This window comes from Epinephelus lanceolatus, chromosome 8 (genome assembly GCF_041903045.1).
Source record: "Epinephelus lanceolatus isolate andai-2023 chromosome 8, ASM4190304v1, whole genome shotgun sequence".
NCBI classification, from domain to species: domain Eukaryota; kingdom Metazoa; phylum Chordata; class Actinopteri; order Perciformes; family Serranidae; genus Epinephelus; species Epinephelus lanceolatus.
This window is the reverse complement of record NC_135741.1, coordinates 300,969-327,939: the sequence shown is the minus strand read 5'-3', so window position 1 is coordinate 327,939 and position 26,971 is coordinate 300,969. Positions and strand designations below refer to the sequence as shown.

The 26,971-nt window shown below is 47.3% G+C and overlaps 1 protein-coding gene across 1 annotated transcript in view; it reads right to left on the bottom strand.

Moving 5' to 3' along the window:
• The window catches only part of LOC117258227 (myosin-7-like), a 37,676-nt gene that overhangs the window by 5,786 nt on the left and 4,919 nt on the right, over positions 1 to 26,971 (bottom strand). Inside the window, exons 2-38 of the mRNA XM_078169684.1 lie at positions 26,228 to 26,327; positions 25,718 to 25,821; positions 25,352 to 25,495; positions 24,995 to 25,151; positions 23,728 to 23,755; positions 23,490 to 23,583; positions 23,072 to 23,164; positions 22,911 to 22,974; positions 21,544 to 21,642; positions 13,649 to 13,752; positions 13,412 to 13,550; positions 13,101 to 13,219; positions 12,854 to 13,003; positions 12,225 to 12,395; positions 11,899 to 12,078; positions 10,858 to 10,990; positions 10,659 to 10,735; positions 10,471 to 10,558; positions 9,943 to 10,060; positions 9,665 to 9,788; positions 9,390 to 9,526; positions 8,623 to 8,793; positions 8,406 to 8,490; positions 7,602 to 7,844; positions 7,313 to 7,489; positions 5,490 to 5,635; positions 5,225 to 5,315; positions 4,983 to 5,140; positions 4,568 to 4,799; positions 4,180 to 4,306; positions 3,417 to 3,535; positions 3,088 to 3,284; positions 2,823 to 3,006; positions 2,533 to 2,698; positions 1,376 to 1,500; positions 1,172 to 1,287; positions 826 to 1,012 (exon numbers count right to left, since the gene is read on the bottom strand). Of these exons, the coding sequence (XP_078025810.1) occupies positions 826 to 1,012; positions 1,172 to 1,287; positions 1,376 to 1,500; positions 2,533 to 2,698; positions 2,823 to 3,006; positions 3,088 to 3,284; positions 3,417 to 3,535; positions 4,180 to 4,306; positions 4,568 to 4,799; positions 4,983 to 5,140; positions 5,225 to 5,315; positions 5,490 to 5,635; positions 7,313 to 7,489; positions 7,602 to 7,844; positions 8,406 to 8,490; positions 8,623 to 8,793; positions 9,390 to 9,526; positions 9,665 to 9,788; positions 9,943 to 10,060; positions 10,471 to 10,558; positions 10,659 to 10,735; positions 10,858 to 10,990; positions 11,899 to 12,078; positions 12,225 to 12,395; positions 12,854 to 13,003; positions 13,101 to 13,219; positions 13,412 to 13,550; positions 13,649 to 13,752; positions 21,544 to 21,642; positions 22,911 to 22,974; positions 23,072 to 23,164; positions 23,490 to 23,583; positions 23,728 to 23,755; positions 24,995 to 25,151; positions 25,352 to 25,495; positions 25,718 to 25,821; positions 26,228 to 26,327 (4,947 nt within the window). The remainder of the gene's footprint in view (positions 1 to 825; positions 1,013 to 1,171; positions 1,288 to 1,375; positions 1,501 to 2,532; positions 2,699 to 2,822; positions 3,007 to 3,087; positions 3,285 to 3,416; positions 3,536 to 4,179; positions 4,307 to 4,567; positions 4,800 to 4,982; positions 5,141 to 5,224; positions 5,316 to 5,489; positions 5,636 to 7,312; positions 7,490 to 7,601; positions 7,845 to 8,405; positions 8,491 to 8,622; positions 8,794 to 9,389; positions 9,527 to 9,664; positions 9,789 to 9,942; positions 10,061 to 10,470; positions 10,559 to 10,658; positions 10,736 to 10,857; positions 10,991 to 11,898; positions 12,079 to 12,224; positions 12,396 to 12,853; positions 13,004 to 13,100; positions 13,220 to 13,411; positions 13,551 to 13,648; positions 13,753 to 21,543; positions 21,643 to 22,910; positions 22,975 to 23,071; positions 23,165 to 23,489; positions 23,584 to 23,727; positions 23,756 to 24,994; positions 25,152 to 25,351; positions 25,496 to 25,717; positions 25,822 to 26,227; positions 26,328 to 26,971) is intronic.

The window sequence follows — 26,971 nt, the reverse complement described above, 5'->3', positions numbered from 1 at the left end:
GGTGAGTCTACCTGCGTCTGTAGCTGTCTGATGATCAGGTGAGTCTACCTGCGTCTGTAGGTGTCTGATGATCAGGTGAGTCTACCTGCGTCTGTAGGTGTCTGATGATCAGGTGAGTCTACCTGCGTCTGTAGGTGTCTGATGATCAGGTGAGTCTACCTGCGTCTGTAGGTGTCTGATGATCAGGTGAGTCTACCTGCGTCTGTAGGTGTCTGATGATCAGGTGAGTCTACCTGCGTCTGTAGCTGTCTGATGATCAGGTGAGTCTACCTGCGTCTGTAGCTGTCTGATGATCAGGTGAGTCTACCTGCGTCTGTAGCTGTCTGATGATCAGGTGAGTCTACCTGCGTCTGTAGCTGTCTGATGATCAGGTGAGTCTACTTGCGTCTGTAGCTGTCTGATGATCAGGTGAGTCTACTTGCGTCTGTAGCTGTCTGATGATCAGGTGAGTCTACCTGCGTCTGTAGGTGTCTGATGATCAGGTGAGTCTACCTGCGTCTGTAGGTGTCTGATGATCAGGTGAGTCTACCTGCGTCTGTAGGTGTCTGATGATCAGGTGAGTCTACCTGCGTCTGTAGCTGTCTGATGATCAGGTGAGTCTACTTGCGTCTGTAGCTGTCTGATGATCAGGTGAGTCTACTTGCGTCTGTAGCTGTCTGATGATCAGGTGAGTCTACCTGCGTCTGTAGCTGTCTGATGATCAGGTGAGTCTACCTGCGTCTGTAGCTGTCTGATGATCAGGTGAGTCTACTTGCGTCTGTAGGTGTCTGATGATCAGGTGAGTCTACCTGCGTCTGTAGGTGTCTGATGATCAGGTGAGTCTACCTGCGTCTGTAGGTGTCTGATGAGCCTCTGGCTCTCGGCCGCCTGTCTGTTGGCATGTCCCAGCTGCAGCTCCATCTCGTTCAGGTCAGCCTCCATCTTCTTCTTCAGACGAACGGCCTCGCTGCGACTACGAACCTCCGCCTCCAAACTGGCCTGCATGGTGTCCAGGGAGCGCTGGTGGTTCCGCCTGGTGGACAGTGCTGGTATTACTGCCTGAATTCGTGCATTCTGCTATGGTTAGTTGGACGATTTAAAGTTCTGTTCTCTGGTGTTACTCTGGCCTCTGGCTGACTGTTGTGCTTCCGCTACATCTGAGTGTGTTATCTACTAACACATCCTGGGGTACCTGAGGTTGTCGATCTCTTCATCTTTCTCTGCGATCTTGCGCTCGATCTCAGTCCTTATCTGCTGCAGCTCCATCTGAAATCTCAAGGTCTTACTCTCCTCGTGCTCCAGAGTCCCCTGATGATGAGTCAGTGGGTACAGTAGTTCAGTAAACACTTCAGGGGGTACAGAGTTGACAGGTATCTACAACAGGTGAGTCATTTACCTCGGCTTCCTCCAGAGCTGCTCTGATGTCACTCTTCTCCACATCCAGGATCTTCTTCAGTCTCTCCAGCTCGTAGATGGTCTTCCCTCCCTGACTGATCTGATCTGCCAGGTCCAGGATCTCCTCTGGAGTCAAACACAGTCAGTTTGTCAGATAATCACAATATGAATTCAGGTCTATAACAGTGTCATCTCACTTTTAACTGTTGGTATCAAGTCTGATCCACAGCTTAGTCACAGTGATTTAGAGGTGTTTACTTTGATCACAGATTTTTATGGACTTTCAAACGGACCACAGGTCGGTGCTCTGGTCTGATGTCAGCTGTGAAACTGTCTGAAACACTGAGCCGTGGAAAATATTACAAACAATCAGATTCAAGATCTGGGGTCGGTTGCATAAAGCACTTAAAGATTTTCCTGTAACTCCGAATTAAGGTGTCCGGTTAACGGTTGCACAAAACAACTTCAGGTCCTCTCCTTAATGTCACCATAAGTTTTTCACCTTATCTTGGTCTCATACTTAAGGAATTGCTTAAAGTTCATAAAACCATTGCACAGAGGACCTCAGCAACTAAAGTAAGGACAAAAACACGAGGTACCTCTGACTGCATCTTAACGGCAACATGGCACTCAACTTTCTGAAGCTGAACTCTTCCTGCCCCGTTACAGTGAATGCTTGCTTTGTAGTTTTATGCAACAGGATCTTTTGAGTCAGATATTGTCGGGGCATTTCATGTACACAAAATAATGGCGTACCAAATCATTCACCGAGTGTCACTGACCCTCACCTGTCTGCTGAACACCGTAGTGAAGGTCCTGTCCCAGCAAGAGGAGGATGAGGTAGCAATAACAGGTCGGCCATCACAAGCACAAGTGCAAGCAAACAAACGTTCTCCATGGAAACAGTTTAATTTTACTGCTGTAAAATCTCTTTCAGTGCAGTAAATAATGAAACATCTTTTCTTGACTACAGAAACCTTTTGAGAGATTCTGTGCAACACCTTGAAGTAATTTCCTCACCGAAGGAAAAACTAATCTCTAAGTGCCAAATTTAAGGTGCGTTGTGCAGCCGGCCCCCCGAACTTTAAAATAACTGAAGTGATGTACGTATGTGGCTGCTGTAAGTGAAAAGGACAGACAGACAGACAGACAGAATACCCTGCAGGTTCTTGTTCTCTCGTCTGACTGTCTCCAGATGGTCGAGAGCTTCTTCATAGCTGTTCTTCAGTTTGAAGAGTTCGGTGCTCAGACTGCGCGACTCTCTCTGCGACGCCTCCAGGTCCGTTTGACTCTCCTCGAACTTCAGCTTCCAGTCACTTAACAACTGCATCAAACAACAAAAGCAAACTTGTTGCTGAACGTATCATTGTGCCGTCCTCCATGTCCACAGGTGATGAGTACTGCAGGTGAGACTGTGTTGAAGGACAGGGCCAGTGTGGCTGACTGACCTTGTCAAAGTTGCGTTGCCTCTTGTCCAGAGCCAGAGCAGCAGCGTTGGTTCGTTCCAGTTCAACCATCAGGTCTTCTATCTCCGTCTGCAGACTGTGTTTGGTTTTCTCCAGTGAGGAACATTTGGCATTAGACGTCTCCACGGCCTCCTCGGCTGTCTGAAGTTTGACGACCAACTTCTTTCTACAAACAGCAGCAGCGTGTAGTTAAAGGGACAGTTCACCCTAAACTGAATAACAGTTGTAGCTGCAGTGACTTTCTTACTTGGCGTCCTCCAGCTCCTCGATCCTCAGCACAGCGTCAGTCTCATACTTGGCTCTCCACTGAACCACCTGTCCATTGGCTTTGGACAGCTCCCTCTGCAGCTCCGCCTTGAACTCCTGCTCCTCCTCCAGCTGCTCTCTGAGCAGACTGCAGTCATGACGGGACGCTTGCACCGCGTGAGCCAGCGCCACACGAGCCTGAAGGACATGCATGTACACAGTAACCATCGCAGCTCACACAGAGACAGGTCAGATCTGTATTCATCTGTGAGTCTGAATGGATCCTGAACAGAGTCAGGAGCAGCAGATAAAGATGGAGGTCAGTCTCACCTTGGTCTCCTCCTCCAGCTGCTTCTTCAGGTCTTCAGAGTTTTGGCAAAGCCCCACCTTGGAGCGCTGCAGCTGACCAATCATAGCGTCTCGTTCCTCCAGACGACGGCTGTACTCAACTAGAGGAACAAGAGAAGAAGTTGAGAGCAGGTCAGTCGAACTCTGTATCAGATCTCGTGTTCATAACCTGAGAATTATATTTAATCCTTTAGAACAGAGCTCCTGCAGGAGACTGTTGTTGTCTGCATGAAACCAGAACAGGTAGAACAGTCTGTCTTCTATGTCATCGCCTTGGACACTCACACTCTTCATATAAAAATCATAATCATAAAATCATATCACAAAAACTAACTAAACTAACTTCTGGAGTGTTAACAAATATTTTGTTTATGTTTCTGCCTTTAAATATTTTGCATCAAAATGTTTAGTGTTTTGATTTAGTAAAATATTGTTTAAAAAAGTCTACTTTTTGTATTATTTTTAAATGACAATTTTTTTATACTTTAATAAATGATCCTGGTCTATATACCTCCATAACCTCTGAGCTCAGGTCATACAGATTTTAGTGACATGAGGCGTTTGAAAGCACTCCAAGAAATGACATCACAATGAGCTATGGGCACTGGTGGTTCAAAGAGTTAAGATGAATTCTTTACCCTCGAGCCTTCGAGGTATGAACACATGAATTCATGCTCTCATTGACTTGAAGTGTGTATTTTTATTACTCTGTGTGTGTGTGTGTGTGTGTGTGTGTGTGTCGTACCGCTCTCTGCAAGCGCTCGAGCTTTCTGAGCAGAGACTTCATTCAGCTGTCTCTGCAGCTCGTCGGCTCGGCTCCTGGTGTCATTCAGCTGGTCCTCAAATGCCCTGCACATCTTCTCCACAGTGCCCTGCACACACACACATGCACACACACACACGCACGCACACACACGCACACACACACACACACACACACACACACACACACACACACACACAAAGCAGCCATATCATCTGATGTCTGATTGTAAACGTGTACACAGTTTGGGGAATATCTTATTTGCCCAGTGCACTGCTGTGAGCCGCTGAGGGGCAAAGTGACAAAGTGTTGGTCTTTGATGACCTGGGAATGAGAATGGGTTGAGGGCTTCTTTAAACAGGAGTCTGACCTTGTTCCTGGTCAGTTGTTCCACGTTAGCAGCCAGGTCATCAGCCTCCAACCTGATCTCCACCTTCTCCTTCTCCAGTTTCTGTTTGACTCTCTGCAGAGCGTCGATCTGCTCGCTCAGCTCCGCCACCATGTCCGAGTGTTTCTTCCTCAGAGTGGCGGCCGTCGCCTCATGGTGAAGCCCTGCCTCCTCTAGCTCCCGTCGCATCTTCAGAAAGTCAGCCTCCCTTTTCCTGTTTGACATGAAGGGAGTTCTGTTCAGGTAAATACACCGTCAATTATTACAGTTCACCCTGATGAACCAAAGTTCACCGTCCAACAGCTGCTGAGATATCTGAAACAGTTTGAGTTGGAGTAGATTTGATGATGATGATGATGATGATGGTGATGGTGATGATGATGACAGTGATGATGACCTGTTGAGGGCTATCTGAGCAGCAGATGCTCCTCCCGCCTCCTCCAGTTTCTCTCCCAGCTCCTCCAGCTCTCTGCTTATGTCGTTCCTTTGACGTTCAGCTTTGGAGCGCCATGCCCGCTCCGCCTCCAGCGCCTCCTCCAGCTCCTCCATACGAGTCTGAGTGAGCGATGACAGAACACAGTGATGAAGAAGAAGATGAGAAAGCTAAAGAAAGTCCTACTGTGGATCAGTCTGACCAACCTGAAGCTCTTTAATCTTCTTCTGAAGCTGAGACACCAAACTCTGCTCGTCCTCCAGTTTGGACTGAAGCTGACTCGACTCAAAGTCTTTCCTTCAGTAGACATGGACAGAGACAGACAGAGAGAGGAAGACACAGAATAGGAAATGACATCATCTAAAAACCAGCAAATGTTGTTATTCAGTGGAGCTGAGCTCTTGTTGAGGAATCACCCCATCAGTACAGATAAACCTTAGAGACAACCAGCTCCAGATGTGGAGCTCTTACTTCTTCAGTCTGTCCTCCAGCTCTGTCTTCTGGTTCTCCATGTCCCTCACTGAGTCCATGGACAGCTTCAGATCCCCCTCCAGCTTCCGTTTGATTCGTTCCACTTCCATCCGAGCCTTCTTCTCCTGCTCCAAGGAGCTTTCTACCTGCAGGAAACAGAGGGAGAATGGGCTGTCAGGAACCAGGAACCATCTCAGAGAACAGAGTACTTTGACTTTGAAATGTACCAGAACCTTATAAGACCTGTATGTAAGGTTCTACTTTAATGTTTCACTCATCTGTGAATTAAAACCTTTAGGAAGTTCTCAAGGAGGTCTGGGCTGTCTCTTCTGAGGTTTTCAGGGTCCTTCAGGAGGTTCATGGGTCATTAGGAGGTTTCAAAGTTACATAAGGTGGTTCTTATGGTCACTGAATATGTTCTTAGGGCTTTTTGAGTTGTTCTTGTGGTCCTTCAGGAAGTTTCAGGGGTCTTGGTTGCTTATCTGACTCATTGGACATAGGCTGTGGGTACAGGTCTGACATGGGCCAGGTATTTCAGCAGGTACTCTCCTCCCCTTCCACTGTCTGTGTGCTATCATTCTGCAGGAGCACCACTGTTGCATCCTAGACTCAGCACCGCCAGAGACTACTGATGATATGGTGGTTCCACACCTTTCCTCAGCACTGACGCAAACTTGTGGACACAGGTCTGACTATGCAGTGGCCCTCTAGGATATTCTGGGGGTCATTGATGAGGTTCCAGAGGTCATTTAGGTGGTCCGTCTGGTCAATGAGGAAGTTCCAGGGTTTCTGTAGATGGTTCTAGTGGTGTATTAGGTCTTTGTAGTGGTCCATAAGGAGGTTTAGCTCGTTCTGGTGGTTTTTGTGGTCATTCTGGTGTGATCCAGTGGAACCTTTAGGAGGTTCAAGGGGTCCTTTGGGTAGTTGTAGAGGTCTACAGGAGTTCTGCTGGTCAATAAGCAGGAGGTAGAGATCCATTTTGTGGTTCTGGTGTCACTGAGGAGGTTCTAGCACCTTGCTGGATGATTCTTAAAGTTGTTGAGGAGGATCAGTGGGTCCTGTAGATGGTGTCTGGTCACTGGGAGGTTGTAGGAGTACTGTATGAGTGTAGGTGGTTCTCTGGGGATTTCTGGTGATCATTAAAAAGGTTCTAGAGGTTCTTTAGGCTCCTGTGGATAGCTCCATAGGTAATTGAGAAGATTCTATGGGGACTTTTAGGTGGTGCTCGTGATCATAAGAGAGGCCATAAAGGTCCTTGAGGAGGTTCTAGATGTTCTTCAGGTGATATTTGTGGTCACTGATGATGTTCTTGGTGTTCTCAAAATTACTGTAGTGTTCCTTTATTCATAGAACGTTCTTGTGGGCTTCGACTGTAGATGGTCCTTGAGAAGATTCCAGGAGTCCTGTGAATGGTTCTCTGGTGCTTGAAGAAGGTATGCATTCAGGAGGATCTAAAGGATCTATATGTGCTGCTAGTGGTCAATGAAGATATTTTAGTTCTCACGGAGGTGTTTCTTGGTTCCCTGTAGATGGTTGTAGTGGTCATTCAGGAGGTTCTGGAGGTCCCTTTGATTGGTTCTTGTGGTTATCCAGAAGGTTCCAGGGTCCTTTGGATGTTACTCGTGTCACTGAATGGGATCTAGAGATATTTTAGGGGTCCTTATGTAAGTTGGTACCTGTGGACTAGTACAGAATCTGACTAACACACTTGCTTAGCTTTTTCCTTTCATTTATCATGTTCCACGACAGTAGAACTTAGCAGACAGACAGACTCACAGACAGACAGTCACATTAAACCAACTCTGACTGAGATCAGTTCTTACATTGTCCACCTGCTGCTCCAGTCGAGCTTTGGCCTTGACCAACATGTTGACCTTGTCCTCCTGCGCCTGAAGGTCGTTCAGAGCCTGCTGATGAGCTTCCTGCAGAGCGGCTTTCTCTCTGCTCAGAGATGCTATGGATTCATCCAGAACACACATCTCATGGGACAGGTTCTTCACCTGGAAAGAGAGAGCAAGCTCATCAGCTCCTCCTATCACTGGACTGAAAACAGACAGCGGGTAAAGAGGAACCATGAAGTGAAGGAACCTGCTGTGGTTCTGGTTAACACACCTTGTTCTCCATTCCATGTCTCTCCTTCTCCACCTTAGCCAGAGTCATCTCCAGGTCGTCCATGTCTTTCTTCAGCGACACTGCTTCCTCCTCCAGCTGACGTTTCTTGGTCGTCAGCTTGGCGGTCACCTCCTCCTCATCCTCCAGACGTTCCTGCGTCTCCTTCAGCTTCGACTCCAGAGAGATCTTAGACTGGATCAGCTGGTTGCAGCGATCCTCTGCATCCGTCAGGTTCTCCTGCTCCTGGGTTGTTAAGATGGAGAAAAAAAAACATGACAAATGTTCTTTGAGATATTAAAGAAAAGAATGGGTTTATAAGATACCAGCTGATTCAAGAAGTTGCATTTGCAGAACTTTCTTTTTCTGAATAAATCAAAAATAAATATCTTAAGTCAAAACTAGAGATCAGTTTGTCTTTTAAAAAAAGAAATTCGGAGAAACGTTTTAGTGTGTCACGTTCAACATCACAGACAGGCCTGAAAACAGGTTAGTGAACGATATAGAGCAGCATAGAGGCCAGTGAAAATGTTACTTGTTTTTAAATCTCTTACGTATTCAGTCTTTCTTTCAAACTAATTTGGATCAATGTTTGAGTGGAGACAGGTGTGTCATTGTATCTCGCTGGTTAAGGGGCTAAAAATAGTGCTGTCACTTTGGTGTTGTGTTTCCATCATAGCTGATAAGACACGATGAACACCTGCAAGACTCGTGTGTCCTGGGTGTGAATGCTGATCATAACCTTAAATCCAGATGTTAGTGGATGTTAGCAGAGTTTTTCTGCAGAGGTGAAGTAGCTTTACTTACAGCCTGGAGCTGCAGAGCCAGGTCATTTTTCTCCTGAACCAAATCCACCTGACGCTCCTCCGCCTCCCGACGCTTTACCTCCGACCTGACGGAGAAAATAAACAAACCAAAGTGTAGGAAAAACTCTGAGCTGCAGATTTAAATTCATGTTGTACATTTTACTTTAGAAGTCCTGATTTATATAACCATGTTGACAGAGAGCAAGCAGCGAACTCACCTGTCGAAGGCCTCCTTCAACTTTTTGAACTCCTCATTGAGAGCAGCCAGTTCCTTCTCTATCTGGGCACTCCGCAGCAGGGGGCGGAGCTTATAGAACAACATCATCCACGGCCAAGTCCTCACACTAAAGTACGCTCTGAGGTTGAACTGGATCACCATTATGGCATCCCTGAGGGGAGGAGTCACAGACCACGCTCATCTTTACAGTCTAGCTGATGTTTTTACAAAGTCAGGTTTTCATTCTTCCATCAGACATTCAGATCAGTGGAACGTTCAACTAACTGAGGAGGTCAAACTTGTCCGATCACAGAACAGTCACCAGGAGAAAATGTTGGCGTTGTACGTTTCTGAAAACTACAGATACGTTTGATACATATCATACCAGTGTTTCTAAAGTGACGTAGTATCTGAGCGGACTCTGTCATCAGGAGGTGGAGGGGATGGTGGATGGTGAAACACCTGGTTGAGACACCTGCCAGACTGCAGACCACTGTTTAACACCAGCAACCTACAAAACTGGTTGTTTGTTTTTTAGTGACTTTTAGCCAAGAAAGAAGGTTGTTTTTGACATTGTTACTATACTGCCGGGGTTGTGCACATTATCTGCAACATGATAATGTGTAGACGTAATGTATCTGTGGTTTGCACAAAGGTACAATGCCAACATTTATTCTGGCAGCTTGCTGCAGATCACCTCCACTGAATTATTTCTTTGCAGTTAGTTTTGATATTGTCATTCATTCCTCTGATGGTTGTCATATTGACCTTTGCACCATCATCTTTTCGCGCTGCACCCTCATCAACTTCCCTCTGGCCATGGCCTGAACGATGGTGAGGAGCTGAGACAGACGGATGTCCCTCATGTCCTCCAGCTGACCCAACAGCCCCGCCTTAAAGAACACCTGAGAGGAAATAGATCATCAGAACACCATCTAGTCTTCATCTTATCTTTCCAAACTGAAGTTAGTGATGTTACAAACTGTACGACATACGACACCTCTGCCTTTAGACCGTGGTTATTCACAGTACTGGTGCTGTACCTTGGTGTGTCCAAACTTGTACTGGTTGTGGTCGATGTCTAGAGAGCCCAGCAGTTTCTCCACGGCTTTCCTGCTGTCCACAAACGAGTCCTCTGGAATCGCAGAAGGATTCAAGATGCGATAACTGAGACAGAAAAGCACACGTGGGTTACCAAAGAGTTCTGGGACCAAAAGTTCAGCAGGAGTGAAAACTCGAGGAAGGATTAAAGCTCACATCAGATCAGTGAAACACCTGAGACAGAAGCTTCAGTGTGAGTTTGGTTTGGTTTGGGACTGACCGTTGTTTGAACTCAGCGTACAGGATCCGGTTTGGAAAGCCCTTCCTGCAGATCCTGATCCCCTCGAGGACTCCATTACACCTCAGCTGGTGCAGGACCATGAAGGGATCGATCACACCTGGAAAACACACCAGCACACCTCAAACATCTTCAGCGAGAACGTCAGGATCATTTTGATATTTTATATTCAATCTGCTGTTTGTTCACTTCGCGGGGAACACTGATGTTTCGTTACTCTGCTCTTCTCTCTGTTTTCAATGACTTTGACCTGATGTTCTGTGAGTTTTGGGCCTTTGGTCGGACAAAATAAAAGATTTAAAGATAGTTGACCTTTTTTTTCATATTTTATAGAGAAAATATTCATGAAAAAGGAGCCGTTCTTAAATTCACACCACCACACTGGTGGTAATTAGCTGCTGTACAAACGGATAACTTCTCTGGGGGAGGACAGTCTCATGGTATGACACAGCAGCTACACGAGGTTGCTGGCGAGCCTGCAGACTTTCAGTGCTGCTGCTGTTTGGTTACCTGGACTCTTGTTGTCATTGGGGATAATGCAGCGGACAAAGTGAGGCTGAGTGCTGCGGAGGTTCGCCATCAGCTTCTTTAGATTCTCCTGCATTTAAACACACAGATGGACAGAAGAGTTGGAAGCGATCTTCAGGATGTGTCTCACATACAAATTGTCCTGCAGCAGAGTCAACAGTCCAACTGACCTTATGTAGCTGTGACACTGTCTGGAAGGAAGCTGCTTTCCTCTTCCTGTGTTTGCCTTCAGCCTTCGGATCACAGGCTACAACAACAAACACACTCAGTGTCACCACACACACACTTATATAGCTGATGTCTCCAGAGTGTGCCGAGTCTTTGCTGTTTGTTAGTCACTCTGTAAGTAATTTAAACTCTGTTAATTACCCATCTCAGAGCTGACGTAGTTCTCAAACAGTCCAGCCATGAGTTTGTTGGAGGATTTCTGGAACAGAGCCACCACCGTCTCGTTCAGAGGATCTCTGTTCTTATCCAACCAGCCTGTGATGTTGTACGGCACCTGCAGAGGGACAAACATCAGGTCATTCTGTGATGTACCATCAGCCATACAATACTCATCATCTACAGTCTCCTCTGTGTCCATCAGTACGCAGCAAACAGGAAACAAACATGTTGTTAAGTTCCCCAAGGCTCCGCCCTTGGGCCTCTTCTCTTCAGCACCTACAGGCTCCCACCAGCTGACAAACCAATCAGTGACATCACCATAGCTACGTCCATTATTCTTCCTGAAATTTAATCCATCATTAGTTACATTGCTGTGTTATTAGACACACGATAAATGCTCCCGCTCTGCCACAGTGTTTCTGTTTTCTGGTCCAGCACCATGAAATTTTATAAAGGCCTCAAAAATCTGATTTTAAAATGTGATCTCTTCCCTACTTGTCAGATTTTGACACTTGTGTGCAGGCTGTCAGCCTCGGGGTCGTGGTTACGTTCAGGCAACAGAAATACTTGGTTAGGGTTAGGATCGTGGTTGATATGAGTCAGTGAGCCGACTCAGGCTTCACCTCCAGCACGCCGCTGTTCATGTCCCCTGTGAATCCAAACGTCAGCGTTGAGTTATTTTAACTTAAATAATATATGTTGGTGATATGCACTGTTTTTCCAGCTGCTTTATAGGCACTAACCATGGGTGTTTGAAGCGACCTGACACTGTTTTCCCTCAGGGCACAGTGCCACAAAAAGTGGTTGTTTCATAGTTGCATAGCTCAGCTGTGTCTGAGGCTGATCAGGAAACAGAAACAAATTTTTACATAGCAGCATAAATTATATCACCGCTCACTTTTTCTGATCTTGAACCAGCAGTAAGATCACCTGTAATAAATACTGGTCAGTTCCAGCTGGATCCAGACTGAGTGAAGTCCCTTCAACAACAGGAGGAAAATGACACCATGTGCTGATACTCACCACGCCGGCGTAATGAACCAACTCAAAGTGTGTCTCATATTTGCGCTTCTTGTCCAGCCGTGGCCGCTGGAAGTTGGGCGACTTCCCGAAGTGGTTGTCGTAGAGTTTGGTTTTAAAGCTGTTGTCTGTGGCCTTGGGGAACATACACTCCTCCTCCATGATGGACAGAATACCCATGGGCTGAAACAAGATTAATCTCTGATCATATCTTTGATCATTCAGAATAATTCATTCATCAGATTTGAAATCATTACACACTTCTGCCTCATCTAATGAGACATATAACCACCTGGTGAGTACGTTTGGATGATGTCAGACATACACACCTTCTCGATGAGGTCGATGCAGGCCTGCAGGTCCAGGCCGAAGTCTATGAAGGTCCACTCGATGCCCTCGGTCTTGTACTCCTCCTGCTCCAGGATGAACATGTGATGGTTGAAGAACTGCTGCAGCTTCTCGTTGGTGAAGTTGATACACAGCTGCTCAAAGTTATTGAACTGCAGAAAGAGACAGACGATACGTCTCTGTAGGGTCAAAGGCAGGAAGGGGCGGAGCCAAGATTCATTCATCAAAGCAACGCCCACAAATCAGATTCTGTTCATCTGGATTGTCTGTGATCATGTTGAAGTCTTTGTGAAGGTGCTGTCAGACAGTCAGTGGTTCCACCAGCCTCTTAAAACTCACCTTCAAAGCTCTGCGCTCCACCAAGAAAGATGCATTTATTCATTTAAATGATTTTAACAGAAGAACTGTAAAACTGAATGGCACATATTGGTATTAGTCTTTAAAACTCTTACCCTGCACAACTTTGAATAAAATATAATGTGACGTAAACTTTCCAGAAACAGCTCACAGAAAGATCCAAAGTGACAGTCTACAGTCTGCCAAGTCACTGCTCATGTGGTTTGGATCCAAAACCTCAGACAGAAGTTGACTCTGTGACTCTCGTCTTTACCTCAAAGATCTCGAAGCCGGCGATGTCGAGGACCCCGATGAAATACTGTCGGGGCAAAGTGGTGTATAAGGACGAGTTGATGTGGCTCACCAACCACTTAAACATTCGGTCGTAGGTGGCTTTGGCCAGAGCCGCCACGGCGAAGTTCACCTGTAAGACAGCCAATCAGAGTCTTTGTTTAATGGATCGGTTGTTAGCATGATGGACCACAGACACAACAGGTACAAGAGATTGATTGATCGGTTACCTGTTCGACAGTCTGTCCTTTAACGATGAACTCGTGGCCGACTTTGACGCGGGGGTTCAGGAGGCCTTTCAGCAGGTCGGCAGAGTTGATGCCCATCAGATAGGCCGCCTTATCCACACCTAAACACACACACACACACACAAAACACACACACCTCTGTAAAGATGACATGGTATTTTATCCAGTCTACACTGATTTCCCTTTTTTTGCTGTTTGTTTTTAATGTGATCCTAATGCTTTTCTTTGTGTATGTTTTAATGTGCTGTAAATATGAGACAGGATAATTACTGTATCTGTATAACTCGTCTTACTCTCTGTGCCGTCGGCCTCGGCCTGCTCCTCTCTCTGCCTCTTCTTGAACTTCATGTTACCAAAGTGCATGATGGCTCCGACAATCTTGTAGCAGCCGTACTTCTCCTCTGGAGTGAAGCCCAGCGTGTCCATGGCGTGCTGCGTGCACACACACATCGTTTATATGTTATCAGACAATAGTGTGTGTGTGTGTGTGTGTGTGTGTGTTATTTGGTGGTGAAGAGTGTGTTTGTTACATCGGTGAGCTTCAGCTCCTCTCCGTCATTGATCCCGGCCACTGTGGTCACACCCTGAGAGCAGAACATGTAGTCGTACGGGTTGGTGGTCACCAGCAGCATGTCTGCAACACAGGACAACCTCGTTATTACAGCAGGAGACAGTCGTCCCCTGAGCCAGTCTGTGACACCAGGGGTCAACACGCCCGGGGCCCCGCTCCTGCCTGCTGCATGGCACAGCTCCACAGATACATTAATATAGCCTATATCAGTGTGTGTCACAGCACAACACATTAACACACAGATCAACACTACCTTTTATTTACTCACTTCATGAGTTTTAATTTTTAATCTGTGTCTGTGTTTCTGTTGGAAAACACTGTTGTTAATTATTTCTTTAATCGTTTAATTCCCTGGTATTTCCACTGCAGTTAATTTAAGTCTCTGTGTTAAACTGTAATTATGAAATGTTAATAAAGCTGATTGAACTGAATTGAATAGAAACAGCGCCCCCCTTTGTCACTGTGTGGTCGAACATAGTACTGCAGCCTGACAGTGGAGACCAGGTGAAGGTGGAGTCATTAAATAACGGACAGGTATCGTCACTGACATGGAGTGACATCACGGCTCACCGACACGGGACACGGAGAACATCCTATGACGTCACCCGGTAATCAAACTCCGGTCTGAAAACTAACAAGCCGAAGTTAGCATGTTTGACAGTTAGCTTGTTAGCAGGTGTTGCTAATGATGTCAGAGAAGCTACATCACAGCAAAGATGGCGGAGGGAGGAGAAGAGTTCTGTCAACATGTCAGAGAGAGAGAGACACCATGATGAGGGACAGACAGACTGCTGCATCAAGACAGGTGAGTCAGATACCTGTCTGTCTGTGTGTCTGTCTGTCTGTGTGTCTGTCTGTGTGTCTGTGTGTCTGTCTGTGTCTGACTGTCTGTCTGTCTGTATGTCTGACTGTCTGTGTGGGTACGGGTCGACCCGCTCATCACTACTCAGCTCAGTCTATAAAGGCTGTACACAACAGTAAGGCTATAGACATTATATTCTATTCTATTCTATTCTAATCAAAAGAAAGCATAGAATAATGTACTGAAGGAGACTGTTGTGCCATCACATTTTTTTGTGGTTTGGGAGGAAAGATCCGGTCACTGCTGTGCAAAACTCCGCAATACAATTAGGTCCGAAAAAAACTCCGGAGTCCCAGGTAGTTGGACAGGTAGTTGGACAGGTGGGTGGACAGGTTATTGGACAGGTAGTTGGACAGGTTATTGGACAGGTAGTTGGACAGGTAGGTGGACAGGTTATTGGACAGGTAGTTGGACAGGTGGGTGGACAGGTTGTTGGACAGGTAGGTGGAGTTAGACTGTTGTGCCATCACATTTTTTTGTGGTTTGGGAGGAAAGATCCGGTCACTGCTGTGCAAAACTCCGCAATACAATTAGGTCCGAAAAAAACTCCGGAGTCCCAGGTAGTTGGACAGGTAGGTGGACAGGTTATTGGACAGGTAGTTGGACAGGTTATTGGACAGGTAGTTGGACAGGTAGGTGGACAGGTTATTGGACAGGTAGTTGGACAGGTTGTTAGACAGGTTATTGGACAGGTAGTTGGACAGGTTGTTGGACAGGTTATTGGACAGGTAGGTGGACAGGTTGTTAGACAGGTTATTGGACAGGTAGTTGGACAGGTTATTGGGCAGGTAGGTGGACAGGTTGTTGGACAGGTTATTGGACAGGTAGGTGGACAGGTTGTTAGACAGGTTATTGGACAGGTTGTTAGACAGGTTATTGGACAGGTAGTTGGACAGGTTATTGGACAGGTAGTTGGACAGGTTGTTGGACAGGTAGGTGGACAGGACATGGACAGGTTGTTGGACAGGTTGTTGGACAGGACATGGACAGGTTGTTGGACAGGTAGTTGGACAGGTTATTGGACGGTTGTTGGACAGGTTGTTAGACAGGTTATTGGACAGGTAGTTGGACAGGTTGTTGGACAGGTTATTGGACAGGTAGGTGGACAGGTTGTTAGACAGGTTATTGGACAGGTAGTTGGACAGGTTATTGGGCAGGTAGGTGGACAGGTTGTTGGACAGGTTATTGGACAGGTAGGTGGACAGGTTGTTAGACAGGTTATTGGACAGGTTGTTAGACAGGTTATTGGACAGGTAGTTGGACAGGTTATTGGACAGGTAGTTGGACAGGTTGTTGGACAGGTAGGTGGACAGGACATGGACAGGTTGTTGGACAGGTTGTTGGACAGGACATGGACAGGTTGTTGGACAGGTAGTTGGACAGGTTATTGGACGGTTGTTGGACAGGTTGTTGGACAGGACATGGACAGGTAGGTGGACAGGTTGTTGGACAGGTAGGTGGACAGGTTATTGGACAGGTAGTTGGACAGGTTATTGGACAGGTAGGTGGACAGGTTGTTGGACAGGTTATTGGACAGGTAGTTAGACAGGTAGGTGGACAGGTTGTTAGACAGGTTATTGGACAGGTAGTTGGACAGGTAGGTGGACAGGTTATTGGACAGGTAGTTGGACAGGTTGTTAGACAGGTTATTGGACAGGTAGTTGGACAGGTTGTTGGACAGGTTGTTGGACAGGTTGTTGGAGTTAGACTGTTGTGCCATCACATTTTTTTGTGGTTTGGGAGGAAAGATCCGGTCACTGCTGTGCAAAACTCCGCAATACAATTAGGTCCGAAAAAAACTCCGGAGTCCCAGGTAGTTGGACAGGTAGGTGGACAGGTTATTGGACAGGTAGTTGGACAGGTTATTGGACAGGTAGTTGGACAGGTAGGTGGACAGGTTATTGGACAGGTAGTTGGACAGGTTGTTAGACAGGTTATTGGACAGGTAGTTGGACAGGTTGTTGGACAGGTTATTGGACAGGTAGGTGGACAGGTTGTTAGACAGGTTATTGGACAGGTAGTTGGACAGGTTATTGGGCAGGTAGGTGGACAGGTTGTTGGACAGGTTATTGGAGAGGTAGGTGGACAGGTTGTTAGACAGGTTATTGGACAGGTTGTTAGACAGGTTATTGGACAGGTAGTTGGACAGGTTATTGGACAGGTAGTTGGACAGGTAATTGGACAGGTAGTTGGGCAGGTTGTTGGACAGGTAGGTGGACAGGACATGGACAGGTTGTTGGACAGGTTGTTGGACAGGACATGGACAGGTTGTTGGACAGGTAGTTGGACAGGTTATTGGACGGTTGTTGGACAGGTTGTTGGACAGGACATGGACAGGTAGGTGGACAGGTAGGTGAACAGGTTATTGGACAGGTAGTTGGACAGGTTATTGGACAGGTAGGTGGACAGGTTGTTGGACAGGTTATTGGACAGGTAGTTGGACAGGTAGGTGAACAGGTTGTTAGACAGGTTATTGGACAGGTAGTTGGACAGGTAGGTGGACAAGTTATTGGACAGGTAGTTGGACAGGTTGTTAGACAGATTATTGGACAGGTAGTTGGACAGGTTGTTGGACAGGTAGGTGGACAGGTTGTTGGACAGGTTGTTGGACAGGTAGTTGGAGTTAGACTGTTGTGCCATCACATTTTTTTGTGGTTTGGGAGGAAAGATCCGGTCACTGCTGTGCAAAACTCCGCAATACAGTAGTTGGACAGGTAGTTGGACAGGTAGGTGGACAGGTTATTGGACAGGTAGTTGGACAGGTTATTGGACAGGTAGTTGGACAGTTAGGTTGACAGGTTATTGGACAGTTAGTTGGACAGGTTGTTAGACAGGTTATTGGACAGGTAGTTGGACAGGTTGTTGGACAGGTTATTGGACAGGTAGGTGGACAGGTTGTTGGACAGGTAGGTGGACAGGACATGCACAGGTTGTTGGACAGGTTGTTGGACAGGACATGGACAGGTTGTTGGACAGGTAGTTGGACAGGTTATTGGACAGGTAGGTGGACAGGTTGTTGGACAGGTAGGTGGACAGGACATGCACAGGTTGTTGGACAGGTTGTTGGACAGGACATGGACAGGTTGTTGGAGAGGTAGTTGGACAGGTTATTGGACGGTTGTTGGACAGGTTGTTGGACAGGACATGGACAGGTAGGTGGACAGGTTATTGGACAGGTAGCTGGACAGGTTATTGGACAGGTAAGTGGACAGGTTATTGGACAGGTTATTGGACAGGTAGTTGGACAGGTAGCTGGACAGGTTATTGGACAGGTAAGTGGACAGGTTATTGGACAGGTTATTGGACAGGTATTTGGACAGGTAGGTGGACAGGTTGTTGGACAGGTAGGTGGACAGGTTATTGGACAGGTTATTGGACAGGTAGTTGGACAGGTTGTTGGACAGGTAGGTGGACAGGTTATTGGACAGGTAGTTGGACAGGTAGGTGGACAGGTTGTTAGACAGGTTATTGGACAGGTAGTTGGACAGGTAGGTGGACAGGTTATTGGACAGGTAGTTGGACAGGTTGTTAGACAGATTATTGGACAGGTTGTTGGACAGGTTATTGGACAGGTTGTTGGACAGGTAGGTGGACAGGTTGTTGGACAGGTTGTTGGACAGGTAGGTGGACAGGTTATTGGACAGGTAGTTGGACAGGTTATTGGACAGGTTGTTGGACAGGCAGTTGGACAGGTTGTTGGACAGGTTATTGGACAGGTAGGTGGACAGGTTGTTGGACAGGTAGGTGGACAGGACATGCACAGGTTGTTGGACAGGTTGTTGGACAGGACATGGACAGGTTGTTGGACAGGTAGTTGGACAGGTTATTGGACAGGTAGGTGGACAGGTTGTTGGACAGGTAGGTGGACAGGACATGCACAGGTTGTTGGACAGGTTGTTGGACAGGACATGGACAGGTTGTTGGAGAGGTAGTTGGACAGGTTATTGGACGGTTGTTGGACAGGTTGTTGGACAGGACATGGACAGGTAGGTGGACAGGTTATTGGACAGGTAGCTGGACAGGTTATTGGACAGGTAAGTGGACAGGTTATTGGACAGGTTATTGGACAGGTAGTTGGACAGGTTATTGGACAGGTTATTGGACAGGTATTTGGACAGGTAGGTGGACAGGTTGTTGGACAGGTAGGTGGACAGGTTATTGGACAGGTTATTGGACAGGTAGTTGGACAGGTTGTTGGACAGGTAGGTGGACAGGTTATTGGACAGGTTATTGGACAGGTAGTTGGACAGGTAGGTGGACAGGTTGTTAGACAGGTTATTGGACAGGTAGTTGGACAGGTAGGTGGACAGGTTATTGGACAGGTAGTTGGACAGGTTGTTAGACAGATTATTGGACAGGTTGTTGGACAGGTTATTGGACAGGTTGTTGGACAGGTAGGTGGACAGGTTGTTGGACAGGTTGTTGGACAGGCAGTTGGACAGGTTGTTGGACAGGTAGTTGGACAGGTTATTGGATGGTTGTTGGACAGGTAGTTGGACAGGACATGGACAGGTAGGTGGACAGGTAGTTGGACAGGTAGGTGGACAGGTTATTGGACAGGTAGTTGGACAGGTTATTGGACAGGACATGGACAGGTAGGTGGACAGGTTGTTGGACAGGTAGGTGGACAGGTATTTGGACAGGTAGGTGGACAGGTTGTTGGACAGGTAGGTGGACAGGTTATTGGACAGGTTATTGGACAGGTAGTTGGACAGGTTATTGGACAGGTAGGTGGACAGGTTGTTAGACAGGTTATTGGACAGGTAGTTGGACAGGTAGGTGGACAGGTTATTGGACAGGTAGTTGGACAGGTTGTTAGACAGATTATTGGACAGGTAGTTGGACAGGTTATTGGACAGGTTGTTGGACAGGTAGGTGGACAGGTTGTTGGACAGGTTGTTGGACAGGTAGTTGGAGTTAGACTGTTGTGCCATCACATTTTTTTGTGGTTTGGGAGGAAAGATCCGGTCACTGCTGTGCAAAACTCCGCAATACAGTAGTTGGACAGGTAGTTGGACAGGTAGGTAGACAGGACATGGACAGGTTGTTGGACAGGTTGTTGGACAGGACATGGACAGGTTGTTGGACAGGTAGTTGGACAGGTTATTGGACGGTTGTTGGACAGGTTGTTGGACAGGACATGGACAGGTAGGTGGACAGGTTGTTGGACAGGTTATTGGACAGGTAGCTGGACAGGTTATTGGACAGGTAGGTGGACAGGTTATTGGACAGGTAGTTGGACAGGTAGGTGGACAGGTTGTTAGACAGGTTATTGGACAGGTAGTTGGACAGGTTATTGGACAGGTTGTTGGACAGGTAGTTGGACAGGCAGTTGGACAGGTTATTGGACAGGTAGTTGGACAGGTTGTTGGACAGGTAGGTGGACAGGTAGTTGGACAGGTTATTGGACAGGTAGTTGGACAGGTTATTGGACAGGTAGTTGGACAGGTTGTTGGACAGGTAGGTGGACAGGTAGTTGGACAGGTTATTGGACAGGCAGTTGGACAGGTTATTGGACAGGTAGGTGGACAGGTTATTGGACAGAACATGGACAGGTTGTTGGACAGGTAGGTGGACAGGTTGTTGGACAGGACATGGACAGGTTATTGGACAGGTAGTTGGACAGGTAGTTGGACAGGTAGTTGGACAGGTTATTGGACAGGTAGTTGGACAGGTTATTGGACAGGTAGTTGGACAGGTTGTTGGACAGGTAGGTGGACAAGTAGGTGGACAGGTTATTGGACAGGTAGTTGGACAGGTTGTTGGAGAGGTAGGTGGACAGGTTATTGGACAGGTAGTTGGACAGGTAGGTGGACAGGTTATTGGACAGGTAGTTGGACAGGTAGGTGGACAGGTTGTTAGACAGGTTATTGGACAGGTAGTTGGACAGGTTGTTGGACAGGTAGTTGGACAGGTTATTGGACAGGTTGATAGACAGGTTATTGGACAGGTTATTGGACAGGTAGTTGGACAGGTTATTGGACAGGTAGGTGGACAGGTTATTGGGCAGGTAGGTGGACAGGTAGGTGGACAGGTTATTGGACAGGTAGTTGGACAGGTTATTGGACAGGTAGTTGGACAGGTAGGTGGACAGGTTGTTGGACAGGTTGTTGGACAGGTAGGTGGACAAGTAGGTGGACAGGTAGGTGGACAGGTTATTGGACAGGCAGTTGGACAGGTTATTGGACAGGTTGTTGGACAGGTAGTTGGACAGGCAGTTGGACAGGTTATTGGACAGGTAGTTGGACAGGTTGTTGGACAGGTAGGTGGACAGGTAGTTGGACAGGTTATTGGACAGGTAGTTGGACAGGTTATTGGACAGGTAGTTGGACAGGTTGTTGGACAGGTAGGTGGACAGGTAGTTGGACAGGTTATTGGACAGGCAGTTGGACAGGTTATTGGACAGGTAGGTGGACAGGTTATTGGACAGGACATGGACAGGTTGTTGGACAGGTAGGTGGACAGGTTGTTGGACAGGACATGGACAGGTTATTGGACAGGTAGTTGGACAGGTAGTTGGACAGGTAGTTGGACAGGTTATTGGACAGGTAGTTGGACAGGTTATTGGACAGGTAGTTGGACAGGTTGTTGGACAGGTAGGTGGACAAGTAGGTGGACAGGTTATTGGACAGGTAGTTGGACAGGTTGTTGGAGAGGTAGGTGGACAGGTTATTGGACAGGTAGTTGGACAGGTAGGTGGACAGGTTATTGGACAGGTAGTTGGACAGGTTATTGGACAGGTAGGTGGACAAGTAGGTGGACAGGTAGTTGGACAGGTTATTGGACAGGTAGTTGGACAGGTAGTTGGACAGGTAGGTGGACAGGTAGTTGGAGAGGTAGGTGGACAGGTTATTGGACAGGTTGTTGGAGAGGTAGGTGGACAGGTTATTGGACAGGTTGTTGGACGGGTTGTTGGACGGGTTGTTGGACAGGTTGTTGGACGGGTTGTTGGACAGGTTGTTGGACAGGTAGGTGGTTGTGGGTGGAGTCACCTTGTAGCTCTGGCTTGTAATTGGACAGGATCTGGTAGTAGATGTGGTAGCTTCTCTCTGCAGGCTGCTGGAACACCACTCTGGACTTTTCCAGAAGATCTGATCAAACACACACATTAACACACACATTAACACACACAGTAACGCATGCAGTAACACACGCAGTAACACACACAGTAACACACACAGTAACGCACGCAGTAACACACGCAGTAACACACACAGTAACACATGCAGTAACACACGCAGTAACACACACAGTAACACACACAGTAACGCACGCAGTAACACACGCAGTAACACACACAGTAACACACACAGTAACGCACGCAGTAACACACGCAGTAACACACGCAGTAACACACACACAGTAACACATGCAGTAACACACGCAGTAACACACGCAGTAACACACACAGTAACACGCACAGTAACGCACGCAGTAACGCACGCAGTAACACACACACAGTAACACGCAGTAACACGCACAGTAACACACACAGTAACACACGCAGTAACACGCACAGTAACGCACGCAGTAACACACACACAGTAACACATGCAGTAACACACGCAGTAACACATGCAGTAACACACACACAGTAACACACGCAATAACACATGCAGTAACATAGTAACACACGCAGTAACACAGTAAAACATGCAGTAACATAGTAACACACGCAGTAACACAGTAACACACGCAGTAACACACGCAGTAACACATGCAGTAACACACGCAGTAACACACGCAGTAACACACACAGTAACGCACGCAGTAACACACGCAGTAACACACACAGTAACGCACGCAGTAACACACGCAGTAACACATGCAGTAACACACACAGTAACACATGCAGTAACACACGCAGTAACACACGCAGTAACACACACAGTAACACACGCCGTAACACGCACAGTAACGCACGCAGTAACGCACGCAGTAACACACACACAGTAACACACGCAGTAACACGCACAGTAACACACACAGTAACACACGCAGTAACACGCACAGTAACGCACGCAGTAACACACACACAGTAACACATGCAGTAACACACGCAGTAACACATGCAGTAACACACACACAGTAACACACGCAATAACACATGCAGTAACATAGTAACACACGCAGTAACACAGTAAAACATGCAGTAACATAGTAACACACGCAGTAACACAGTAACACACGCAGTAACACACACAGTAACACACTGGTGTACTGCAGGACTGTTATATATAGAATGACTACATTTATATTTGCAGCCAAATCAAAGCAGAGGTCAGAGGTCAGTGTGTTGCTGCTGTGTGTATTTTAAAGGGTGTTCACACACAGTCACACTGAGATAACTGTGACTCACAGATGTCGATGTCGGCAGACGCCAGCCTCCCTGTTGGCCCAAAATGAATCCTGATGAACTTCCCCTGAGATACACAAAGACAGACGAGTGAGGACGTTGTCCTCTGCTCCGCCCCCTGCTCCGCCCCCTGCTCTGCCTCACACTGACTTCATTTAACTCACAAAGCGAGAGGAGTTGTCGTTACGGATGGTTTTGGCGTTGCCGAAGGCCTCCATGGCCGGATTGGCTTCGATGATTTGGTCCTCTAAAGATCCCTGAGGACAGACAGACAGACAGATGGACAGTTGGACAGACAGAAAGACAGACAGGTAACTTAGTGCAGCTATTAAATGAATCTCAAACTAATGTGATAATAAGTCAGAGTCGATGTTTAAATGTTCTCTGCGGCTCTGTGAAGCTGAGCTGATGACACGAGACACGTGAGGACGCTGCCTCAGCTCTGATCTACAGTTTTCACCATTCTGACATTTTACAGACCAAAAGACAGATCAATTAATTAATTGAGGAAATAATTGACCCTCATAGAAAAAGTAAACGGAGAGTATTAATAAATGTTGCATAAAGAGAAACATGACTCACTCCTTTCTTCACGTTCTCTCCCAGAGCAGCGATGATGGCAAAGTACTGAATCACCCTCTTTGTGTTGACTGTCTTTCCTGCGCCGGACTCACCGCTGACAGGACGACACAACACACACACACACACACACTTTCACCAATATTACACTGCACTTAAATTTAAATTAAAAATGTGTAAATTCAAATTTGTCAGAAAAGTAAACTCTGCAGCCCGTCACGTTGAATCTGATCTGACTCACGTGATCAACATGGACTGGTTCTCTCGATCTGCAGACACAAATAAAAATCATGTCAACAAACAGCCAAGGAGAAAACATGAACATTTCCAGGACCAGAGGACGAGCCCTGTCGTCAAAGGAATTATTCCAGATTATTTTATATGTTCAATAAGAAGTCGTGTCGGTCGCAAATAACTTCTGTAAAGGCAGCTCTCGTGTTTCCTCACTCCTCCTTCCTCCCTCCTTGACTCCTAAAAGCACAATAAAGGAATCAAGACGTCCTTCAAGAAGGCAGGTCTCTAACGAGTGATGGAGGATAGAGGAGTGGAGGATAGAGGAGTGGAGGGTAGAGGAGTGGAGGATAGAGGAGTGGAGGATAGAGGAGTGGAGGGTAGAGGAGTGGAGGATAGAGGAGTGGAGGATTGAGGAGTGGAGGGTAGAGGAGTGGAGGGTAGAGGAGTGGAGGATTGAGGAGTGGAGGGTAGAGGAGTGGAGGGTAGAGGAGTGGAGGATTGAGGAGTGGAGGGTAGAGGAGTGGAGGGTAGAGGAGTGGAGGATTGAGGAGTGGAGGGTAGAGGAGTGGAGGATAGAGGAGTGGAGGATTGAGGAGTGGAGGATAGAGGAGTGGAGGGTAGAGGAGTGGAGGGTAGAGGAGTGGAGGATAGAGGAGTGGAGGATAGAGGAGTGGAGGGTAGAGGAGTGGAGGATAGAGGAGTGGAGGGTAGAGGAGTGGAGGGTAGAGGAGTGGAGGATAGAGGAGTGGAGGGTAGAGGAGTGGAGGATAGAGGAGTGGAGGATAGAGGAGTGGAGGGTAGAGGAGTGGAGGATAGAGGAGTGGAGGGTAGAGGAGTGGAGGATAGAGGAGTGGAGGGTAGAGGAGTGGAGGATAGAGGAGTGGAGAATTGAGGAGTGGAGGGTAGAGGAGTGGAGGATAGAGGAGTGGAGGATAGAGGAGTGGAGGATTGAGGAGTGGAGGGTAGAGGAGTGGAGGATAGAGGAGTGGAGGATTGAGGAGTGGAGGGTAGAGGAGTGGAGGATAGAGGAGTGGAGGATAGAGGAGTGGAGGATTGAGGAGTGGAGGGTAGAGGAGTGGAGGGTAGAGGAGTGGAGGAGGGACACTGGGATGAACCCTGGTTGGAAATCGTTCCTTTAACTGAGATAAAGCCGCAGCAGAGATGAACAGTAGATGGCGTCATGCTAACAGACTTGTAGCATGGTGAGCCAGTTAGTTGCAGTTCACCATGCCGGCAGGGCTAATGTCAGAGGTCATAGGTTACAGGTGACTCACTCTGCAGCATGTCGATGTAGGCGTTGTCAGCGATGGCGTAGATGTGTGGCGGTGTCTCTATACGGCGCCTCCCTTTGTAGCCCGCCACCACAGCAGCAGAGTAGACCGGCAACCATTTGTACGGGTTGACAGCCACGCAGAACAGACCGGAGTAGGTCTGAGACACAGGTGCAAGAGACAGGAGATGACAGACAGACAGACAGACAGACAGACGGGTAGAAGAAACAAGAGAAGACAGACAGATGGACAGACAGAAGAGAGCAGAGGACGGACAGACAGAAAAAAAAATCAGATCATTTGTTTGTTTTCTTCCAGGTGTGTAACGATTCATGAAGCCACGCCCACTAACACACTAACATAGATCATCCACATGCTGAACCTCCGTTTCATGTTGAAGAGGACGGACGCCTCGTTCAGGTGGGTCAACATGGCCATGTCCTCGATCATGTCAAACTTTGGAGGGTTCATCGGCTGGAGGTCGTTTTCTTTAACCACCAGGAACTGAAACACACACACACACACATCACAGAGGTTACAGACAGACCAGAAGACGCTCAGAGAGACAGCAGAGAAATGAAGTGGCTCCTGAACTCCAGGACTGATATAAATGTCATGTCTGTATTACAGCAGACGGCAGTACTGACCTTGAGTGACTTCTGAATGTGACGACTGAATCATGAATGATTCACATTAAATCAAACAGCCTATTATTGGGACACTTACCCGTCCGTCTTTGGTCTCCACCGTGGTTTTATCTCCGTTCAGCTCTTTAACCTCGACCTCAATGTACGCTTCCACATCATCAGGCATCCACACACGCTTCGTACCTGGGAGAATGACATCACACAGTTTTTACCCTGTGTACAGTAGAGGTCAGACCTGCGTCCTTCACCTTCTCAAAATGATCCCACACTTTGGATTTCCTGCCCGACATGTTATTAACTAGCCTGTGGAATAACTGCAGGTACCAGCCCTGGAGATTAACCTGACTCCTGTCTGACTGCTGAGCGTGGACACTTCCTGTGTCTGTCCTTTCAAAGTTAAGTCATACATGGTCCAGTCATATAGGTTTGGGTTTATTCTGACAGGGCACAGCTCCTGATAGAGTTTCATGGTTTTTGTTTTTGTTGTTTATTTCTGTGATTAAGGGACCCAACAAAATCTTGCCGACTAATGACCTTTGTGGTCGACCAACGTCTGGTCGACAGCCCAAAAGGCGGTATAAATACGTACCATCAAAAGCCAGGGCCTTGGCAGCCAGCTGCTCCAGGTTGGTGAGACGGAGGTAGCGAGCAGCTTCTCCAAACTCTGCCATATCTAGGAACCGAGACATCTGAGACACAACACGTGATAAATCACAGTATATGTTACCACAATACAACAAAATGTGATAAACCCCAGTGACACTGTCTCCTGATGATATCGAGTCATTAGGTGACTCCCGTCCTCACCAGGAGGTGCAGCAGGTTTGTTCTGACCCAGATCTGTGAGGCTGATAACATCACTCAGGTATAACATCCAGTTACACCATCAGACCAACAGGAGGATACAGGACCTCTGTCAGGGACTATTTTCAGTAGCGGATTAATCCACACATGGTGCTGTACTGAGTGTTAGTGTCAGCAGGACGGTGTGTGTGTCTCACTGACAACAGTATCTGTCAGCAGACACTCAACATGAACATGAAGACAAATATTAAACACATCAGCAGACATGAATATAATGTGGCATCATGTCCTCTCCTGCAGCCAGTGCTGTGAGTGGAGCCCAGAGTCAGACCTGAACTAAACCATGATGTCAACAAACAGGCATGGCGACCATCCTCACAGCACATTTGGCCTGAGTTGAAGCATTAGTCAGGATTTGAGACGGAGCTCACAGCTGCCACATCAGCTCAGGAGGATCCACTCACAATGCTCGGACCGCTCCCCGGATTATTTTCACTGTCACACCCTCAAACACACGGTCGGGACCAAA